At 37.0% G+C, this 23,584-nt stretch overlaps 1 protein-coding gene across 2 annotated transcripts; it reads left to right on the top strand.

Moving 5' to 3' along the window:
* Window positions 1-740: 740 nt before the first annotated feature.
* LOC109062177 (sushi domain-containing protein 6-like) lies at window positions 741-23,177 on the top strand. 2 transcript variants are annotated; one of them, XM_042777804.1, is made up of 7 exons: window positions 741-984; window positions 5,099-5,253; window positions 20,109-20,300; window positions 20,469-20,663; window positions 21,026-21,164; window positions 21,964-22,385; window positions 22,514-23,177. In XM_042777804.1, exons 2-7 carry the CDS (start codon window positions 5,142-5,144, stop codon window positions 22,537-22,539), a joined length of 1,086 nt encoding a protein of 361 aa, XP_042633738.1. In that variant the 5' UTR covers window positions 741-984; window positions 5,099-5,141; the 3' UTR covers window positions 22,540-23,177. The 2 variants fall into 2 exon arrangements, with proteins under 2 accessions (XP_042633738.1, XP_042633739.1); XM_042777805.1 differs by having other exon boundaries at window positions 742-984; window positions 21,967-22,385.
* Window positions 23,178-23,584: the final 407 nt, after the last annotated feature.

Raw genomic sequence — 23,584 nt, 5'->3', positions numbered from 1 at the left:
AGAATTGTTCTTATTACTTTTATTCTTGTTATTATTTTTATTATATGTATGTTTTTGTATATTTATTTATATAATTTTCAAACAAAATTGTTATATAATTGTTTTGAAATGATATATACAACTGAATTGTGAAATTGAAATGTTTCCTCTTGCCATGAATATAGCCAGTGCTGCAGACATGGCGTTAACTCATAAATACATAATCTCCCCCTTATAAAAAACATTGCAAAAACAACTAGAAATTATAATAGAAAAGATCATACGGGATAGTTAAAGACACAAAAAGGCAAATAAAGTACTTAAATAATTCAAATTAATATTTTGCAACCTTCACAAAAAGACTTATTTAAAGTCTAATGGTCTCCAAATCTGTCATTGTACTTTTTGGCTTCCCTCAGTAAGCTATAATTCGCTTTTCTTTTAATAAAAATAGGGTTAATTAAAATATTTTATAAAGTAGGTACAATCTTTCTTATGATAATTTGTGAAGGCAAAATAACATTTCCCTTCAACAATAAAGGTTCATTAACTCATTTAATCGAGTCAGAAGAGACCAAATGTATCCGTGTAAATGACAAAATTATTAAGTAACAACTCGTTTATATTGCAAGATGCTAGTATAAGCAAGAATCAGTGATGGCTCGCATCACCCTCTTCCAATTTACAGCTGATTTCTCATGAACCAGCAGACCTCGTAAGCTCCGCCCCTCTCGCGTACAGTTCGCCATGGTCGTCATGGAGACGGTGTGAGAGCGAGGCCACTGGTGGAGCTCGAAGCTCTTTCCTACAGTAGGGAGGTACTCCGATCTGTCTGCTCTCAACCTTCTCCGTAGACGGATGATCAGATCGAAAAGGGCCGCCAGAATCTCCGAATACATTCGATAACAACATAAACCGCGTATACAGTAACCCTAGGATTTCCATCCATTCGACGCAGCTCCATGGTGACCCGATACTGATTCTTAAAGAGGAGGGCATTCACTGGTAAGATCTCCTTTATTGCTCTGTGAAGGTTAGCCGAGCTAAGTTAACACGGTTAGCCGAGCACAGTCTTCGGGATCTGAATCACTGGTTGACGCAAAAGCTAACAAATATTGATAGCCAGATGATTCAGTCTGTGTACTTAAAAACAGAATTAGTAGTTCGTTGAGTTACTGGTTGTTAAAGGACTTTCATATTCACAGTATTCCAGCTTTAAAGCTCGCTAGTGAATCCTAATCCAATCAAAAGCACTGTTAAATCCACTCATAGCGAAAGGTCTTTTAAATGAATGACGATGACGATTATTTGTTGTGTATGTTAATCAGATCGTCCTTACATTATTACCCGTAGAGTTTCTTGTGGAAATGTGATTGTTAATTAGCGTGTCATAACGCGATTACAAAAGTCGGCTATGCGGACAAAGCCTGTTGTTAGCTTCTTATTACCCACAGGCTGCCATTTTTCTTACTGGACTGGTAAATATACATTGTATGTGTATTATTAAACGAATGATTTTGTTTTAGATGTATTGACGAGTATAAATGTTGTCAGAGTGTTACAGTATTCTTTCAGTCAGCAGCGGACCTCAAATATCGTTGTAATTAGTATTTTGTACTTGCTTCAACTGGTTTCTTAAGTGTAAATTTCCAGAGAGTTTAAGCTAATATATAATTCTAATATACATCCCGTTTTATTTATACGCATTGCAAAAACGACATGTAGAAACATTGGACTCCTGCAAGCACAAAGCGCTGTGCTGTAAACACCGTGTTTACGTAGCAAGAGGACTTTAAAAAACTTGCGACCGGAAAGTTAGAAACAGCCTCAAAGTTTACCATTTTAGGAATCTTAACTGCTATTATTACTGATGCATCTTTCTTTTTCTTTGTTTTCATAGGTTAATTTTGTTCCGTTCACAGTAGTTTGAGAGCAGGACACACTCTGTTCTCTTTGTTGTACTCGTTATACTCTCGGAACAGATGCACGTGTCGGCGCGTGTGACATTAAGTCCGGACATACTGGGGCTTATTTCTGTCTTACGTAGAATAACTATATTATTATGTCCCTCAGCACACCCCACTTCCAAATACCTGGGCTTTTGTTTTTTAATAAATAAAAATGTGCTGCTCGTTTTTACAGTGAGGCAATATAATTTCTTGTCGTGAAAACAAGATTAGTGTCATCTGTCACCAGTAATTGCTTTATAATTTGCTGCTATGGAGCCAGCATGCATTGGTTGTTGCCTTGTTTTTGTACTACTTGTAACCCAACACCCCATATTCACTATTTTTTCCCCAATAGCATATCTTTACAGGAGTTTGCTTGACTTAAATGTGAAGCTTCCTGTTGAAACTTGATTAGGATATTGTTTCAGTGTGATATCAACTTGATATCAACTTCCCTTCACGAACACTTGTTGGTTCCCTATGGACGGCCACTTCTTCCTCATTGCCTTCTGTGTGTAAAGGTGTAGATAAAGGAACTGTGTGAGCCGTAATATGCTTAACAAAAGGCTCTTTCTTTACTGTCATGCAGCCTGGACTCTTTGTGCCAGATTGAACCTCTGTATTTCCAGCTATGTATTTCTTTCTGCTTTTTTTCTCTTCCATCTATTACAAAACTCCCAACAGCTGGAAGGACTTTGCATTTGCATTTCTCACTCAAAGCCTTTTACGTTTGAAACTGAAGGCAGCTGTGGTACGAAAAAGGAGGAACCGCAGTGCCACGTCTCTTTTGGTATCTGGCCTGTTTTGTCATTTTACGAAAAAGAACGTATGTGACTATTGTGATAAGATTATGGCTTTCTAATATGGAAAATAAAAAAATGTTTGTTTGTTTGTTTTTTACAAAAAATGGTAAAGAACTGCTTTTAAATACAAATCAGAACTCTTAAAGGGATAGTTCACCCAAAAATAAAATTTATCAGGTACTCACCCTCATGTTGTTCAGAACCAATAAAATTATGTTAAAAACGCATATTAAGATATTGCTGTCCCTCCACTGAAAGTCCATTCCTCCAAAACTTTGTTTCAGGAAGTTCAGAAATAGATTTTAAAACAAATTCATATGAATCAAGATGTTTAATCCAAATCCAACGTAAAACGTAGACTTGGATTAAACTGCTTGATTCATAGGGATTTATTTATAATCTCTTTTTGAAGTGTCAAAGTTGTGTATAATGGACTTTCAATGTAGAAACAGAAATCCCATAGCTTTTATTAAAATATCTTCATCTGTGTTTTGAATATTAACTAAAGTTTTATTGTTTCTGGAACAATATAAGGGTGAGTAAATGGTGACAATTTTCATTTTTGGGTGTACTTGACCTTTATATCCACATTGGAGTTGTTTGGTGCACTTTATAAAGGCTATTTTCAAGCAGGTGTTGTTGAATATTTGTGTGACATGTCAGTCAGATGCGTTTACTCGGTACCCCATCTGCACAACACCTTAGTCACTTATACTGAATCCAGGCTGAATTGCAATTTTCCCAATTTGGGATCATGTTGGCACTGAGCAGTTTGTTGCAGAATGTTCTTCTGTGCCAGTCTGTTTGGTACATGAGGCAGCCTTGTCTGCCAGTGGGATGTGCGTCACACTCCTTGTGCTTCTTGGTCACCCTAGTGCTTCTCCGGAGTGAGGAGGGGAAAGGTGTGGTGGCAGTGGCAGTTTGGTCTCATGTGGGAGCGGTAGCTGCACCCTCAGCATCCTGTTTGTTTCTGGAACTCGTGCACCCCATGTTCTTGAGCTTAATCTGCCTTCAGCACACACATACGCATCTTGTTTTGGAGGAATCTTGACAAATGGCTTGTGCTTACTTAGCAGCACCATTGCACCTGCTCTCATTTGTGTAATGGTAACTAATAACTTGTTTTTTCCCTGAGTACAAAGTAATGAGATTCTAACTCATTCTCCATTTTCGTATTACTAATAGACTTTGTATCTAATGTAAACACCACCATACAACACATGGATACCCTGCAGCATCTGTTCTGTGTTTTGTTGATTATCGTTATAAAGTGTAGGATGTATTGTGATATGAGCAAATCAGTTCCTCAAGGTTTCTCAGTTCTCACGCCATCCATGAGTTAGTTTCGAGAACAATGATGTTTTGAAACTTACTATTTATTCCATTTGTCTTGAATTGAAAACACTGCTTATTAAACTGCTATATGCTTTTTTTTCACACATTAAAAACTATTGCCGGATAAAATTGTGCAATTTTGTGAAATTCATTTAAATACTAAAAAATGTAAAAGGAACTGAGACTCAAGACTCACACATAAATTCCCCTAAGTGTTCATCTTGTCAGAATCCACTGTGCATTAAACATATTTTGCTGGACTGTAATCCTTCTACTCTTTTTGAGAAACTTGTTTTATTCTGTTGGTACTTTAGAAAAGGTTTTTAACAAAGTAAATCCAAATTTAGTCTTAAGGTTTTTTTAAAAAAAAAACAAAAATCGTCTTAAACATCTTTAATTTTATTTTTGAATAACTAAACCTGGCTCTCGCCATGAACATAGCCATAGAAACTGGCATGGCTTCAAAAAGGAACTGAGAGTCCTACACTTTTGGAAGCTAAAACATTACAAAATTAGCCAAATGTGAGTTAAACTGCCTTTAGCTAGTAAATAATGCTCACTAGTTGATTGGTAACTGGAAACTCAGCATTACCTCCTGGACTAAATCATGTTTTAAGAATTATAATCTGATCTTTGATAATGTGAGATATGTGTAAAAGTCACTTTTGTAGAGTGGCTTGGAAAAAATGCAAGGAATAAATAAAAAAATTCTAAATGACTGCATCTCATTTTAATTGGGATTTAAAGTATATATATGTTTATTATTTTTAAATACGCAACCATGTATTTTAAAATGTGCTAGGTAAAGAATATTTATGGTCATAATATAGCCTGCTTTTGCCATGTGAGACTATTGATTATAAGAAATTTTGTTATAAGAAATCTGCTTGATTTTTTTTTTGTGAAATTCTGTGAGCACAAATTCCATGTGAGTGTGGTAAAAAACTCATAAACAATGTTGTAGCTTCCACTTCAGTTTTGTGTTCATACACTAAACTCCTTGTAATTATAAGTGTGCATTTCTGTCTCTAGGTTCAGCCAGAGAGGACTCTTGCTGCAAAAGCAGGGCTGAAAGATGTGCAATGGAATGGTAGCGTGTGAGACAAGAGCCTCGCTCGCTCACAGTGTAGCCGCCACATCCCTGCTGCTCCTCCTCCTTGGCATGCTCCCCACAGGCCAAGCTTCAGGTGAGATTATTCACAAAAACCTCCTCCATATTCCTCCTACACCTAACCCTTCCAATGCCATCCACTCTGACACTCTTTAAGCACTGATATTTAAGGTGCTGACAACTGCCTCATTGATTTAGCAGGAAGTAAAATCTCCTTAGATTATAAAATATGTAAAGTAACTTGCAGGAATGGAGGTGTCAGGCATTAATATTTAATTTTTTTCATTTCATTATATTGAATTCAATTTCTGCATAATTCTGAGTCACAGATGGTTTATAGTGGGATGGTTTTGTCTGTTGGCATGTATGATTCTTGATGCCAAAGACAGTGGTTTTTGTTCTTTTGTTTGTGTCGCTCTCAGTGCTGTGATGACAGAAATAACCGTTGGACTTAAGCTACTGGATGGAATAAAATGAGCATCATTTCTTTGTTTTCAGTCGAGGGTCTGGGAGGTGTTGATGGGGGATGGGCTTTCTCTCTCTCATTACTGAGGCCTTGTACGCCTGTTGCCCCTTTCTGTACGATTCTTATCCAGTGTCTCAAATCGCTAACATAGCTCTATATCGTTCTCTGCATGGCAAACATGGAAAACAAAAACAGATGTCCACGTTGACAGGCAGTAGAAGTGTGGTTTCGAAGACTGAGGTGTGTATGTGTGACCTCAGTCACTTGGGTATTGTGCATTTGTTTGTATAATGCTCAATTTATTCTTTAGCCCTATTCAGATGGGACTAGTTGTTGTTGTTTTTATTCATCTGAGGAGGTCAGGTGAATGTGTGGTTCAGCATTTTGTGTTTGCAGGTTTTGTCTCTTTGCCAAATTTCTGGGTAAAATAACAGTTGGTGCTTGAATGTTTGCTACATAGTAGCAAATTTAGTCAAAAAGGAGAGTCAGATCACAGTTTGTTTCGAATGGCCACTGTAGTCTTATTTATATACGTAATGTTATAAATATAGCACATATATAAATAGTGTTCTCACAATACTGAAATTTCCAACTTTAATACAATTCCTTCAAAGATATTGATATTCAATACAATTTTCAATACCACATGGAAAAATTGTGCATAAAACACAGTATCCAAATAAAGAAAATCCCTTGACTATGGTCAAATGGCCAAAAGTAAATTATGAACTGAAATTGAAATGATAATAATAATAATAAATAATTGTATTATTTTTATTTCTATTTCAATGAAATACAAATGCACTGTAAGAAAAAACTTTCACTTGCAAGATTTAAACCCTCAAACTTTATTTTGGTGGAAAACTGCAGGGAAGCAAATGCAAATTGCTAAAAATCTGTGTAAAATTCTGTAGTCATTAAAAATATTGATTAACTGAGTAACTGGTGTATTATTAAAATAGGTTTTCTGATGACGTTTTGTAACAGTGGATGCTCCCAATTCCATCTGAATTGTTAGTTGAAATTAAACTAGTGGTCGACCGATATATCGGTCGATATTTGGCATTTTTCAAATATCGCATCGGCCGATAAGTTTTTCTGTTTGGTCAATGCATTTGAGGCAGGACGTTTATTTTGACACTGTGGCCTGTGTTCTCCCTCTTGTTCGCCGTCGTCATTAACAGTTCTGTCTAATACGGATAGAAGTCTGTCTAATAATCTGATAGAACTGTTAAACAAAGGAATTAAAATGTAGGCTATACAAAAAGCATTATAACGATTGCTTTTATATTATTAGTAATAGAAAGGCAAGCATTATAATACTTTCTCGTTTGCCGTCAGCATTCAGCAAAAACAAATTTACATAATTTAAACAAATCTTTAAGTGGCTTAGGAAAATTTAATTTCACAAACCTTGCAAACTTAGTCGAATCCAGTTGTGAGATCTCCATCTCTGCATGATCGCGTGTTCTCTGCGTGACTTTCGGTCCGTGCAAATTGAATGCTTTAAACATTAAATTTGTGATTTCAAATTATGCTACGCTTTATGCATTTGCCCACTTCCATATTCATGTCATTTTTACTGTGTGCTGTATGTAAAATGAGGATTACCTTGGCTTTATTTGAAAAAATATGATTCCCAATGCACACAAACTTCCCAGAATACTTAGTGCTCTGTTGGTAACAGTTTACTTCCTTTTTAATTATATTTTTATTAAATATTTATTTATTTTATTAAAATACTTTGTCATCTAAAGTAATGTTTATTTTACAAATTCATTTTTTAATCAATTTCCAAATGATTTTAAATTTCTTAAATATTAATTAAAATAAATACAATTATATCGGCTGCCCTGCTTTCCAAGATATCGGCATCAGCTGTCAAAAAACCAATATCGGTCGACCACTAAATCAAACTGTTCTCTTTTAATAATTTTAACTAATACGTTATTTGGAAAACTAATCCTGTCCGAATAGCACTTAACTCGCCGTTCCCAAAACCACATGGGATCTGCACTGTTTCCCCTTAACAACACGTGAACGCAGCTCAACAGGCAAATGAGTGTGTCTTGCCTTATGTAATATGTGAGTCACTGAGAACATTGTGCTTGGAAAATAAATGATAGAGATTGAGAGATGGTGGGATTGGGCTGGACCACTGATTCCAAGCAGCCACATTCTCGTTGATTCAGCAACACAAAGTCGAGCCAGGGACAAAAGTGATCCCAAGTGATCCCAAGTAATGTGTGTGTGTGTGTGTGTGTATGTATGCATGGCTGTATGGCTGCTCACATGTGTTTGGCATGGATTGAGTACATCAGCTGAATGATACATATTCAGTCCTCCCACAGACTGAGCAGCGGACAGAAGGAATGATTTTTTTTGAATGATTTTCAAGGTCATCCGATGAAAGTCTGTCAGTGATATTGCGCCATATTTTGGCTGTTTTTTCTGTGCGTCCACCCAAGCATCCTTTTTCTTTCTGTCCATCTCCTCAGCGTGCTTAAATGTTAAGTGTGTAAAGAGAGGTGAAGCGATATTTACATAGGCAGAACAAGATCCCTTATCACTCCGTCTATATAGTGCTTTGTGATGGGCCGCTGTCCCTGCATGATGGGCCAGTCCATGGAGGAAAAAAAAAAAAAGTATCAGCCCACTGGGAAAATGCCCGGTATGCCAGATTACCTGTCCAGCACTGCACGTGACTGACTGCTGGCTTGCACCAACAGGAGGGAGAGGGTTGTGTTACTGTCTACTGCAGTCAACCTGAGGGATTCCTACACTTTCTGTCTTTGAGGAGACATGAAAAACAGCACATACTGCAGGAATGGTATGTGAATATATTAGTGGTTTTGAAACCGTGACATTTTCAAATCACGTTATACGTTGAAACCAGTAATCGGCTCATTCTTATTGCATACTTTGTACGCACTTGGTTTTGTACTTATCAGTTGTAGCACTGACCCGGGCCGTTGTTTCACAGTAGAAAGTGGAACTAAAGAGATGGAGCAACAACATAATACTGGAGACTACAACATCAACAGACGCCTGCATTGACAAGCACTTGTGTGAGCGGGTTATGAGAGACCTGGAACTTTAGTTTAAAAGAATATAAACAACATTTTTAGAGGTCATAACTTCTGGAGAAAAATACATCAGACGCTGGACAAAGATGAAGCTTTTTTAGAGTGCATGTTGTCGACCACCTGTGTTCATGCACACTATCAAACGGAGTATACTTTGAAAGGCTGCATGTTCAAGTGTACGCATACCCTAGCATATGCATAAAAAACAAAAACAAAGTATACTTTGTGCTTTAGTGGGCATAAATACATGAAAACGATACCTCAATGGAAGTCCAAGATCTTAGACCTGTGATCTGGATTGGTCTGGACTGCTGTAGAACTTGTTGAAGGAATCATGAGGCTTCTGAATGTTGAACTTGAATCAGATGTGTGTACAGTCACGATGATGACATGGATCTATTGATAAATTTGTTGGTGCTTTACATAAGCTAATGACACAAAACAAAGAATCATGACAATGTATACACCCATCTTCAATAATGGGTTTTGCTATTCCCGTGAAGACTATTGCCAGACATCAATGCATCTGAATGGGAGCGCATCCCTACAGCAATGTTCCATCAACAAGCAGAAGCTGTTATTTGTGGCTTGCTACATATAATTTGTGGTGTTTGGGTCTGTACATGCTACATTTGTGGATTGCAATTTTATTGTGAACAGCTTGAAACATTCACTGTTCTCAACGATGTCATTACAAGGCTCAGATTGTGTCACATTGAAGCATCCACAAAGTTTGGAGATACAAGGAGGGACCAGATCTTATCTTATCTTTATGAAATGATGTTATTTGGAACAATTCTTTTCATAAAGAATAGCTTATTAGCTATTGCATCGCTTCATTAACATGTGTAGTAGTTCACAAAAACAAACAAGAGGAAGTAGCACAGGAAGACAAAAAAAAAAGCCTTGCTGTGCTCAGAGGCTGATCTTAGGGTTCCTGGAGCTTGACTCAGCCCACACTATTTCAGAGTGTGAGAATGAAAAGCTGCTCCCTGAAGGCACACAGCTGAAGTCGCTCTGTTTTTAGCACTAGACACATTGTGAACTAGAGGAGTTTCCCATGTTATTCCCTTCTTACTCTGATTTATCACTATACCACTTCCATATGTTATGTAGTGTTAATTCTTACCTCAGCAAAGAGCGGTTTCAGACCATTATGACATTGGATGAGGTGCTTGCATAGTGAGCTAATGACTAATAGGCATTGTGAATAACCAAAAAGGAGAAATAAATGGAATTTTCCAACAAAAATTGTTTAATGGTGATTCTTTTCAGGTACTTTCATGTGCATGTTAAAACCATTAAAAGTATCACCTGACATAATGTTCAAAGGTTTGGGGTCAGTAAAATGTAAAAAAAAAAAAAAAAAAAAAAAAATGAAAGTCTCTTAAGGTCACCAAGGCTGCATTTGTTTAATCCAAAGTATGATAAAAACAGAAATACTGTAAAATATTATTACAATTTAAAATAGCTGTTTTCTATTTTGATGTATTTTAAAATGTAATTTATTCCTGTGATGACAAAGCTGAATTTTGAGCAAATGATATTCCAGTCCTTCAATATTCTAACAAGCTGATTTGTTGCTCGTGAAACATTTCTTATTGTCATCAGTGTTGAAAACAGTTGTGCTACTTAATATTTTGGTGGAAATAATTTTTTCAAGGATTCGTTGATGAATAGAATAGAACTTTGAAAAGATCAGCATTTATTTCGAATAGAAATCTTTTTGTAACAATTGCCTTGCTGTTTCTTTTGATCTACTAAATGCATCCTTGTTGCATAAAAATATTAATTTCCTTCAAAAGAAGATAAATAAATCTTGCTGACCTCAAACGTTTGAACGGTAGTGTAGATAGAAGATATTCTTATGCTTCAGGAAGTGGTTTGTGTGGGTTTGAGATATGTTTGCAAATCAACCCTTGAATTCATTTTTGTCTGATGGTAAATTTCCCAGTAAAAGTAATGTTTGTTTGAGGCACATTATATGACTTAAATGAGAACTGTGATTATAAACTTTACATTCCCCAAGTTTTCTACCTTTTAAAATCCAATTCAAACATAAATTTAAATGTCTGCTTCCCTTCTTCAGCTAAGACTGAGAGTTTTGTTTTTCCCCTCAGGGTTTTATATGGTAGGCTGTTGTATGGTGGTGGTTTTAAAACAACTAAGACTGAGAGTTTTGTTTAATTGAAAACAACTAGGAATTACATGAATCTCAGGGTAGAGGATGTTGGTGTTTTCTTCAAATAATAAAACAACTATTTGAAAAAAAACATGAATCACATGAATCACATTATTTGTTTTCTTTGTAGAACTTTGTGAGAAAATTACAGTCTCCTCCTCAGCTGTGAGTGCTGGTGAATTGTAGTGCGGACTTTATAATTAAGTCTATTTGCATCACTCTGAAAAGTATTAAGAGCTGATTTGTGACGTGGTCGATCACACAGCTAGCTTAGCTTGTAGCTTTAAGCTATGCAAGTTTTCAACATGGAAAGATTCTATTACACTTCATGAAAGGAGTGATTTGTTTTGTATTTACCCTATGCGTCCATCCACGCCCTTGTCAAACATGATGGCATGATTGAGTTTAAAGGTTAATGTTTGGTTTATCACAAATAGAAAGGGACTACATTATGAAATTGTGAATCTTAAAATAACCTTTACTCCCTGTTTCTTTCTTTGATCTATACTTGCATGTTCACTTGTTTGTAGCTCAGTAACTAGCAGTCAATATTTCAGACTTCCATTACACATTAGAGAAATCACTGCTTATGAATAACAAATTTCATTTTGTCGCCTTTAATGACAAAACTCTTGCATCACAGGCACTTACAGTGATTCATTTGTTAGAAAACCCACATCTTGCCTTGTATAGCTTGGCGAGAAAGAGTTACTGATTTACATCAAGTCATTATAAGGAAGTATAGAGGAAACATATGACTAACAGACAGACTGTTCCTTGTATGTGGATTAGCCTAGATTCTTTCTCAGTACACATGCAAATCAAGTAACATAAATGCGGAGAATACACTTTGTTGCTTAATTTACTTCATTTCAAACCTGTATGTCTACTACTATGGAAAAACTGAAGTTCTGAGGATTGTACTAGGGCTTTTTCCCATGTGATTACAATGAACAAAGCTTTCAAGCTTCAAAAAGGTTACAAAAGCAGCATAGAAATGTTACATCATCCACCTTATCATCAACGCTGCAAGCTATTTCCTGTGAATGTGTGAAACTTTCAATTCATTAACCGCTATAGTTACATAACTAGAAAAATAACAGTGTTAGTAAACAGTAAAGCCATTTAAGCCACAAACCCTTGTTTATAATTACAAAAATTAAAATATGATAACAAATACAATTTTGCAATATCAAGCAGTAGCCTATAGAGTTATGTTTTTATAGAACTAATATAACTGGAAGCGACTGACGCTGGAAGCTTTGTACTTTTAAGTTACAAATGACCACACCTATTCTTACGTTAAAAATAAGGTGAATATCTGCTAAAAGTCTGGTAACTCTAAATGAGAAATAGACCCAAATAAAGTTATTTTTCACTGAAAATCTGGTCATCTGGTGTCAGAATGAGCAAATCATTCTTTTTAGTTGGATCTCTTTAGTGAATTGGGTTGATCTGGTTCAAAGGACTAGTCTGAACGTGAATCAGACATTGCAACATCAAGTGAATTTTCCGTTCAGAACAATTTGATTATGATTTGATTTTGCCCAGTGTAAATCATTTTAAGGAAGTTTATGTGAGATTGCTGTGACTAGCATTTTGCATGTTGAAGAACCGATCCCTTGGTGGTTAGACTTGTGATGTGACTGTATTCCGCCACTGGCGTGAGATGAAAAAGTGAAACTATTTACAAAGATCCATCTGAGAAAAAAAGACTCCTCATTGTCCCCCCCACCTCCCAAAAAAATAAAAAAAATAAAACAAACTTTGCTTTAAAACTATAACTCACTGCACCACCTGTGTGGACTTTGTTTGATAGCCATTCACTGATGACCCTAAGTCGCGTAGTCACGTTTAAACAGATGCTCTTTTTGCACTCGTGTTCCTAGTAGCAATTAGCCTGCACAATGGATGTCAGCACCTCTGAGTACAGCTGCTGGCCAAGGATCCAAGTGGCTGACTGGCAGCAGCTTTTGCTCCGGCTGCTTGTGTGCACCACAGAGGCTCCAGTCTGTCATTAGCTGTGGGCCGAGTGCATTCCTGGAGTGGGTGAGCCAAGACACAGCAGATCCCGAACACAAGAGCACTGTGTCTAAAGCCATCCACTGATAGCAGACACAGTTGCTCTCTATCTCTTCCTTGTTTCCCTCTTAGTACACAGAAGAGGAGTTACTTGTGCCTCACAGCTGTCCGAATAGAATCAGAAGGGTGCAAAACACCCATCTGCCACTTTTCACTGTGACAAAGGCGAGAGGAACAATAGAGTCTTCCTCTGTGTCTTCTGTCAGATTGTGTCTCTCGGTTTTCCCTCCCAGTCGATTTGGTTCAGGAGGACAAGCTGCTTAAATTAGTCAGCTGCTGACCTTGGGGTGTAAAAGGGTGTAATAAAGAACACGTGGAGCTTGGGTTAATGCTTTTGTTCTGTCTCACAGAAGACAGGCCTCATTTAAAGGTTTAATTACGTATGCTGCGTATGCTCTTCTGTATCATCCGCACCACAAGGATGTGCTGTTTTACGTGTATTTAGCTTTGATTTGAAAGAAAACAGCGCATCCTTGTGGCACGGATGATACAGAAGAGAAAACTAGATACACAGAAAAAAACATAGAAAAATGAATACAAAAAAAAAGTCAAAAAAATTCTTTATCTTTTTTCTCTTTGCTTACAAAAAGTGTTCCCGTCGCTTCATATAACCCAGATTGCACGTCTGATGGCAGATGGAGTATTCTGACGACTTTTTAAAAATGATTTATTATTACAATTATTTATTTAGTTATGGCCAGTGATCAATATTATCTATTATTTTAGCTAGATATATCAGTACTGTATTGGTTATGGGTTGATATTATCCATTTTACATTTATTTGTCATTTTTTTATTTTGTGGATATTTAATTGTTCATGTTCATTTTCTTTATTTTTACATTTAGATTTCATTTGCTGTCTTTTAATGCTTTTTTGAAGTTAATCTTTAAAAATATCAATTTAATAACACCGTTCAGTGTAATGTTTAGTACACTGTAATGCCTAAATTCACTTTACATTAAAATTGTTGATTTTGTTTAATTTATTTAGACAAAACAATACCACATTTTAATATCAGCCATTTCTTGCTTAACATGAAAATTATAGGCTTTTTAAAAAATATTGACTATAATTCACTGGATATCTAATTATAAATTGTCATTATTATTATAAATTTGTTTTGATTTGTTAGCTGCTCTCTTCTCGTGATTTCCAGTCTATGCTACTTTGTCTCTGTGAATAAAAAAAATGCAAAAAGGAAGGGTTTAACAGTATTGAAAGGGTGGTCCTGAGAAATGTTTACCATTATTTTGGTCGATGTTTGTGTGGTAAATCAATCATTAATGATTTGGTGTATTCAGTAATGGTTTCGTTTCGTATGGATCAGTCTTTTATCTAGGGAGAGTCTCCTTGATGTCTTGTCAGGGCTCGTTTTGCTCTAGCAGCCAAGTTTTTCTGTTTCTGCTGTGTGTTTTTTTTCTTCTGTGTTATGAGACATATGCATGTGGAAACTCATTCCTCTCCTCCATCCCTGAAGGAATGACACCCATTTCGCTGGAACTCACTTTCATAACACCGCTTCCCGCTCGGCCGTGAGAGGCTGTGCTTTTTCTATAGCAGTCAGCTTTTCCCATCACAGATATGTGACGCCCCTGCTGTGTTTCCCTTTAACCCATTGAGTCTACTTCAGAACACATGTGGATACAGTAAATGCTCATACATACACTCACACATATCAACCCAACCCAAATGTCCAAATCATGTTATGTACACAGAAACATGAGACACTGGTATCTCGCGGCCTCCTCTCTCTCATGTAGGGTTTTCTTACAAGAAGGAAACCACATTCTGTTATTAGCCCTTTGAGAGCCATTCAAGATATGTTATGTCACGGGTGGGTATCAAATCTCAGCAGCTGTGGTGCGCTTGTTTCATCAACAACATCAAAACTTGCTGTGCAATTAACACGTTGGCCAACACCACTGGATATCTCAGGAGGTTTGTGAAGTGGGCTTTGGTGGTAACTGTTTTACGAATTCAATGAACAAACATCTATTATGAATGAATCACTGTGTGAGGTTTAGAGCTGAAACAACTAATCGATTTAATTGATTAAATTAGAGCTGAAACAACTAATCGATTTAATTGATTAAAATCGATTATTAAAATAGTTGTCAACTATTTTAGTAATCGATTCGTTGCTAAATAATTTTTATTTGCCGTAAGCGGCTCATTTCGTGCATATTTTAAATCTGCGGTGACCAAAGTGTGGTGGCAGTAATGAGCCACCGGAGGTTTTTACTCAGCCAGTACAGCAGGAGAAGCACCGAATAGCCAATAGCCTCGTTTTATGTACCAGCACAGCGTCTCTGCAGCATTCAGCGTGATTGAGGCAGGCGGCAGTGGAGTAAGCTCGAGAAAGAAAAAGAAAAAAGCGGAAGATAAAAACTAATCGAACGAAGTCATCCAAAGTGGGGAGCACTTTACTTTGAGCCTTCAAAAAAGAAGAGTAACCTGTAAACTGCGGCTGTTTTCTGCGGCAGGAAACATATCCTCTTTTAAGCCCTGAACATTGGACATGTTGACCTTTTTGCACTGCAATGCAAAGTTTTTCTCAAATAATGAGTGAATAGTGTTTCTGCCTCATTTCCCACAGGTAGTCGAATTCCTGTCAGTTCAGGCAAAGCTGTTTTGTTTAACATTTTATCGCTTTATTACAGTTTTGAATTTTGCAAAAAGGACCACTACATTTTAAATCCGATACAATTGTGCAACGACTTTTTTTGCAGATTCTGCAAACAATGTTGTTTGCAAATGTTTAGTCGGTAAAAGCTGATAACATTGCTTTTTAACAATTAACATTTAAAGCTTTGTCGTTTACCAGTTAGAGAATTCAGTAAAGCATGGACTGACTGACAGAGGTGGTTAAAATTTAAATGTATTTGAAATGCACTTTTTTTCTAAATTCACTGCTCTTTTTCACACAGCAGTTTTTTTTGTGTGTGTCCAATTTTTTTTCTGGACAACCTTCTGATGGATTTACTTTAAATTTTACTTTAAAATGTGAGTTCCATTCAGGTTTCATGCCATTGGCACTTTATTCGAAGGATTGTTTTACAATTTCACACCATAAGCTATAAAGCTGTTTCCCAGGTATAAGCTGTGTGTTTACAGGAAAAAAATTAATAAATGCAATTTAGCAATTTTATTCTGTTTTATTCTTATTCTTTGTGAAAATATGTTCTGAAAGATTCCTTAATAAGCTTTGTTTCGGGATGTTAAAACTACTTTAGGAGCCCTAAGGACTGCCATGGTGAAAACATTACTTTCCTTGTGAAATTTGCTAGAGTATGTAATGGGTCAGTGTTTGATTGCAGAAGAGTTTAAAGGATAAACTAACACATAATAAAACACAACTCCAGGTATGTTTTTGATGAGGATATGACAATGCAAAAATGGTTAAAATCTCTAAAAAAGTCTATGTTGAAGATAAAGACCCTTTGTTAATAATTTACAAAAAAATGGGCAAAACTAAATATAAGTACATAAACCGATTCATCAATTAATCGTAAAAATACTGTTCAAAAGTTCAGTGTCAGTAAGATTTTTTTTTTTTAATTAAACCTTAGCTGGTATAGATTCTGCTATACTGTTTTTGTACTGTTCAAAAGTTCAGTGTCAGTAAGATTTTTTTTTTTTAATTAAACCTTTTATTCAGAAAGGATGCTTTAAATTTATCAAAAGCAACATTTAATTTTTTTTTTAAATAAATGCTGCTGAAAATTCAGCTTTGCTGTTAGAGAAGTAAATTACATTTAAAATATATTCAAATAGAAAACAGTTCAAATGTGGTGAAAACCTTGTGCGGGGTTTTAATAATTTTTTAAAGTTTTTAAAAGTCTATTTAATAAAAACAGATTTTTGAGTTAGTTTTTGTTTTAGAATTTTGTTGTTTTATTTATTTACTTTTTGTTTGTTTAATTTTTATTTTAGTTTTTTTTATGGCTTCCAAAGTTATAATGGTATAATTTAAAAGTTTATAGCATATTTAATTAACAAAATTAACATTATCAAACTAAATGTAGGCAGGTTGAAAAGATCTTATAATGTAACTGAAATTATTTTTTAATTTTATTTTAGTTTGGTATCAAGGAATTGTTTTTTAGTTTAGGATTAGTTTTTCAGAGTGATGGTTTTTGTTCTTATTTCACGTTTAAAAAAAAAAAAAGAACTGAAAAAGTATTTCAGGAATTGAAATGATGTACTGACACCAGACTTATTTTAAGTCACTTGAGGATCAGAAATAGACATTACCACATGGTTATGTAATTATGAAATATTTTGGGTCTGTGTTTCCAGTAAAATAAGTCATGATACAGTTATTGTGATTTATAAAATTCATCATACTGTAAGATTTTGGTCATACTGCCCATTCCTAATTTAGATTCATATCCGTGAGAGATGCGTTCACATGTAACCTCCTCCATTTCTACAAATTCCATAAATGGGAGAGAGGAACAAATCCCACTCCTGCCATTTTCTGACAGCTTGCTTACAATCTCAGGGATTTGAATTAGGAGAGATAAGAGAAAAACAATAGAGATGGAAAAACGCATCATCCCATGTAATAAAGAGATCTAAAAAAAAAAACATATTTACAAAGAAGGATTTTTTTGAGACAGCAGGGTCTAATCCACGGCTGGGCCGCTGGGTTTTGGTCTCACTGAGCTGCTGCACACTGCAGTGGTCAGTAATGTGATCCGCTTTAGACCACAGTCATTTGTAATGAAGGATAATTAGAATTTCATTCTGCTGTAAATCCCTTCATTTTTTTTCTTCTGAGTGCTGCATTGTGGACAGTTAAAGGGTGAACGCTGTTCAGGACCATGTGATTGACATTGTTTCATTGTTGCAATCTCTTTCCAAATGTTAAACTTCTCATTATCTAAACAAGTCATCTGTAATTCAGATTATTGGTATTGAGTAGAGTAAGTCAAGGATCCAGTTAAGGGTGCATTAAGAAATTGTTTGTGGTAAATTTGATCTACTATTTGAGGTAGACAAAATTAACCTAGTTTCTTATGAAACTTCTGCCAGCCAAACAGGTTAACTGGAATTTCAGTCGGAACCTTAGTACATATTTTTGGACGTTATGTTTTCTGACACATAACCTGTCCCATTTGGTACTCCTAAGATAGGTATCTATTGTCAAGTGTGCAATCAGTTTTAGATGTTGTGAAGGTCCAGTCTAACTTGTCATAGCAAGTCTAGGCAGCTGTTAATACCAAATGTTCTTCCGCAAGTCTGCGATTCTTTGGTTTTCCTGGTTGATCCTAACTTTCAGTGACGCACGAGCTAACAATGAAATGACAAGGAAGAAAAACATGATCCAGTTTCATTTAGACCTAAGGCAAAACAGTGTAGATGAGACATCTTTATTGTCATCTCATGACTTCATGAGAATCAGAACATTCCATTTTAAAAAGAGCATTAAAATACCAATCGTAGACTCCAACCAAAAAAAATCAACTGCTTACAGACGTTGCACGTTTAATGTAATGAATTGTGAAGCTCTGTGTCTGTATTTCATATCCTGACTGTTTGTTTGGTGTCAAAACAGAAGAGATAGAGCTGTATGCCCGTCCTCTGAGTCCATAATCTGCTGATGGCAGCTTAAGAGCATGTTAAAAGCTCAGATTAGAGATCCCAGCGATCGAGGGGGTCTGTCCAAACATACCCTGTTTGTTTGAGTTGTTTTCTTTCTTTCTTTCTGCTGGATAAATGTAATGAGGTGATAGACATGTTTACGTTTCAAGTGATCTGTTGTGTGAATGAAGCTTAGGAAAGGGTTTTCTTTTTTTTCCCCCATATGAGAAAGAAGAAGAATATGAGAAGGGAAAGAGACACCACTGGCTTTATGCCATTAAACCCAAGGGCAGAAATGTAGTATTCTGTTATCCATCTCAAGGCTGGACATTACGTGTGTGAACTGGGTGAAGTTTTTGTTAAACTGAGGATGAATTTAATACCAGACAGCAATATGAGAATAAGATCTGCTTGTGTCCCCTTTTTCTCTTTGACACATAATGAATTTTAGAGTTAGCGCCAGTACATTTAAGGGCACTTTCACACTGAAACTGTTGTTGTTGGTTTGAGTCTATCTAATGTTAGTTCCCAAGTAATCGAAAGTGAGAGAAATGATCAACCATGAAAACACAGGGTTGTTTTTATTTTTTACTTCCAAACATTTTGAACCAGCCTCAATGTGTGATGTCACAATTACTGTAGCTCGTTGAAAGTTCAAGGGCAAAATCCAGTCATTTCAGTAGGACCCCGATGCGATCAGGAGTTTTGCGTGAGGGCGGAAAAGTTCCCCATGCTGATTTCGCTCATGTTTAAGTTGGACGCATGAATTTGGTGTGCTGACTAACAGAGCTGATGGGTTTAAATATGACTTCTGTATACTGTGCTTTATACATTGCTGTGTCGGTTATTATTAACGATAGGCAATGGACTTTTTTTCTGTGACATTTAGCTAATCTGACCACACTTGAACACAGTCATCCATGTACGTATTAAATAACTTTGATTCTGTTTCAGTACGCTGCTTTTATCATTATTAAATAACTCGTTTTCAGAGTTGTATTGAAGGACACTATAACAGTAACAGGCCCCAAGGGAAATTTAAAGGTGCTGTATGTAGGATTGACACCGAGTGGTTGAACTAGGTATTGCAGTTCAGATTCAAAATATTGGAGAGTTTTTTTTAAACCCACCCCTCCTCCTCAGACTTGATGCACACGCAGGTTGCCAGATTGACAACACAAACAGGGACGAGCGCACTTGATGATGAATGAAATTAAATATGCTGTGTTTTAGTGCCGAAATACAGTTGGGTAAACTGGCAGTGGGCGGGTTTCACAAACCAAAACAAAGGTCGACATTCCGGCCTGGAACGCACATTTTCAAAGGAGAGTAACTGACTGTAGCATTGTTTTTCAGATAAACAAGTATTTTAACTTAGCATGTTTCTTAAATATCTGCAAACATATTATGGTATTTTTATGCTTTAGTAGAGTCAAAATCTTACATACAGCACCTTTAAACTAGTTAGCATTTTTTAAGTTGATCTTGCTTTTTTTATGCTAACATCTACTCTTTCTGCTCCTGTAGGTTGTCCCAGACCCTCAGTTGTGCCTCATGGCCGTGGGAACCTGACGGAAACAAACCGTGGCTCCTTCCCCGTTGGCACACAGCTTCAGTACAGCTGTGATCCAGGATACACGCTGGATGGCTACAGCATCATCACATGTACGGTCTCAGGCCACTGGTCCTATGACCCACCTCGCTGCAACAAAAATGATGGTATGTTCAAATGAACCCTCTCTGTGTCCACTGTTCCTGTTTTCTCATGAGTTGCATTTGGTTCTAAGAAGGTTGGATGTGATTGCTATTCATGTCAGAATAACTGATTATGAGTTTCTGATTAGAAAAACAGTGTCTTTGTCAGACTTTAAACTTTTTCCCCAACAGTTTGCCAACCACCGAGTGAGCCAGAGAACGGAGGATATAACTGCCACCCCCCGCCGTGCCACAGACTGACCCAGGGTACCGTGATTGAGTACTTCTGTGATGAGGGTTACATTCTGAAAGGAGGGTACCAGTTCCGAACCTGTGACAACGGAGAGTGGAAGTCGCCCATGCAGATCAGTTGTCACCCTGTGCAAGGTATGTCTTGATCCACAAGCTCGGCCGTTTGGATATTCTGCCGTCTTGTCACATATGGACAGTTTTCCAGTTTTTTTTTTGAGAACAGAGAATCATTTTGCACTTGGTAAATACAGTGATGTAGCCAAATGTGTAAGCTGTTCAAGTGAGTTCAGTACAGCATCAGAAGTTTCCCAGAAAGCAGCTTTTGAAACCATCATTTTTTTGCTAGTCACTGGATGCGAGTTCAGAGTTTAGGGAGATTTGAAAATTAATGGTGATGTGTGTAGCTTTTCTTCACAAAACTTGTGTACTCTTTATCATTTAAATCTGATTGTTTGGTTTCATTTTCATCAGTTTTATTGAAGTTATTTCTCTTCCAGGGGAGGAGCAGCAATCCCAGCTGCCCATGCCAGCTCTGCCTATCGTGGCCTCCACTGCCAGCTCGGTGACCTTTATCCTGCTGTTGGTGGTGCTGTTTGTTTTGCTTCAGCCCAAACTCAAGTCCTTCCACCACAGCCGGTGAGGCTCAGTCTCATTCTTACTAAGCATAGCTTCTTCACAGACGTTTATTTTATTCTCATAAAATGGGAGTTTACATAGCTCTTAAAGGAACAGCAGCAATTTATTTGTTTTTGAAAGTAATACTTCTATGTAGTCTATGTAAAGTAACAGTAATTTTGTGAAAAACTGTGATTTGCTGCTCATGAAACATTTCTTATTATTATTAATGTTGAAAATGGTTGAGGTAATGAATCTTTTTTTGGAAACCATGATGCATTTTTTAAAATATAAAAAAATTAAAATATAAATCTTTTGTAATATGTAGAAATGTCACATTTGATTCATTTAATGCATCCTTTCCAAATAAAAGTGTTCATTTCTTTTAATGTATGTAAGAAATATTACTATATTCTACTAAAACTGACAACCTGAAAGTGACCAAATTTTTGAACAGTATCTTTTTTTATAATTTTAAACATTGTGCTTGAAAATGGCACTCGGTTTGATATTTTATTATACAATACAAAGACATTGTAAATACATTTTGAAATGTAACTTAAGTGTCCAAATATTTTTGGTGCCACAGCATGCATAACATAAATGTAATTTACTAATGTTTGTAGCGTGCAGATTTAAAGTCAATAGTAATTCCAACTGTTTTGGACAAATATGGCATCCCCCTACAGCGCTGTTATTCCAATCATTTGCTGTTGCGTAATCAGCTCACTCTGATGAAGCCGCAGATCTGGCACGTCAAGATTTGATACAGTTTAAGTCTTATTTTTTATTCCCATATCTCTCCTTCTCTCTTTCAAAGCAGCCGGGAGCAGGTTGTGTCAGGACAGCCTACCTCCATCATGGTGGAGGGCGTTCAGGTCTCACTGCCCTCCTACGAAGAGGCAGTTTATGGCGCAGGCGGCAGTTCTGTGCCCCCTCCTGAGTCCCGGGTTCAGATCGTGCTGTCGGAGGGCCCTCAGGCCGAGGGTTTGAATGAACCTCTCGAACAGGCTCAAGCAAGTTACAGTTTTCCCTCCACCTCGACTGCTGTGTCTTCGTGTCACGCAGAGACTGTATTGGTTCACCAGGTGCCCTCTTCCTCCTCTCCGTCCTCCTCATCCTCTCCCTCCTGGGCTGCTGAGCAGCCTGGCGCCGCTGCACCTCTCCACCGCAGGCAGAGCAGCGAGAGCAGCGATCAGCACAGCTTGCTTTCAGTCAACTCTGCCGAAGATTATGGTGATGGTGAGTCACTTGCAAATCTAGAAGTGATGTGTGGTTTAATGACATGTAACATTAAGTGTCTATGATAAATAAAGGAATCTATATATATATATTCATAGCATCATACTTTCTTCATCTCTTTTCTCCAGATATTCCATTGCTAAAGGAAGCCTGAGTCTGTGTGCAGTCACCCCTCTCTCTGTCATCGCTGGCCAGGACTGTAACCCCTAAAGCTTCTCACCAAACGCTTACCCCAAGCCACCCAACAGAACGCAGCAGTAAAGAATCTTTCAGCTGTCCCTCTGCCAACAAATCACCCGCCCCTGGGGTCTACAAGCTGCGTGGCCCCCATGGAGTCCGGCAGCTCACTTCACAGGAAGAACCTTTGACTGGATGACCCCTCAAAGGGATGCGCAAATGCTCGAGTTTAACACGTCGCACCTTTTCTTGCAGGTGCGCATTGCATTCACAGGCTTACCTCGTCACGGCGAGGATTCGATATTTACAAAGGAATGCATTCAGATTACGTTGTGGACCTCTGCTCCGTCAGTGACTGTGACCTCTTTTGAAGGGAGAGTTCAGCAAGGATTTGCTAAGTCAGGCCCTTTTCCCTTTGATGCTGCATGTTCTGTGCAATTTCTTTTTTCTGTTTCGTTCTACACGCATACACACAGGAGCACGGCACAATCGAAGCATGACACATAGCACCATCTCCACACTCATCCCTTGTGCGAGACGCAGGGTTGAACCAGTTTACATTGTACTGAATTCAAATACATGCTTGCCTTTTTATTTGTCAAGAAGTACCTGTGCTATACATATATATTCTTAACAATAAAAGCCATTGTCTGTGTGTGTCTGTGTGACATGTGGCTGGGTTGTGATTCAAAGAGGGCTGAAGTATCATCTAGGCTTCTTTTCCCCAAAACAGAGAACATTTTCAATACCTCCATTTTCTAATTGAGATGTTATTTAAGTAGAATGGATGTTCCTTGTCTATATGTCTGTTTGTCCGAAGTGAGGGAGATATACTTTGTGTTAGCAGCTGTGAGATTACTCTTCTCATTCAGAGAAATGATTCCACTTTATTTCTTCCTTTAAAAGCGAGTATATCTCTCTCATGTTTGTGTTCACGTGTTTTGCACATAATTTTTTTCTAATTACCTGTATGCTCTTTTTCCAAAAGGACTTTTTTTTTGAGTGTGGACTAATTTCATTAC

Source organism: Cyprinus carpio, chromosome A20, assembly GCF_018340385.1.
Source record: "Cyprinus carpio isolate SPL01 chromosome A20, ASM1834038v1, whole genome shotgun sequence".
Classification (NCBI taxonomy): domain Eukaryota; kingdom Metazoa; phylum Chordata; class Actinopteri; order Cypriniformes; family Cyprinidae; genus Cyprinus; species Cyprinus carpio.
Note: the sequence above shows the minus strand (reverse complement) of the source record. Positions and strands in the feature narration are given on the sequence as shown.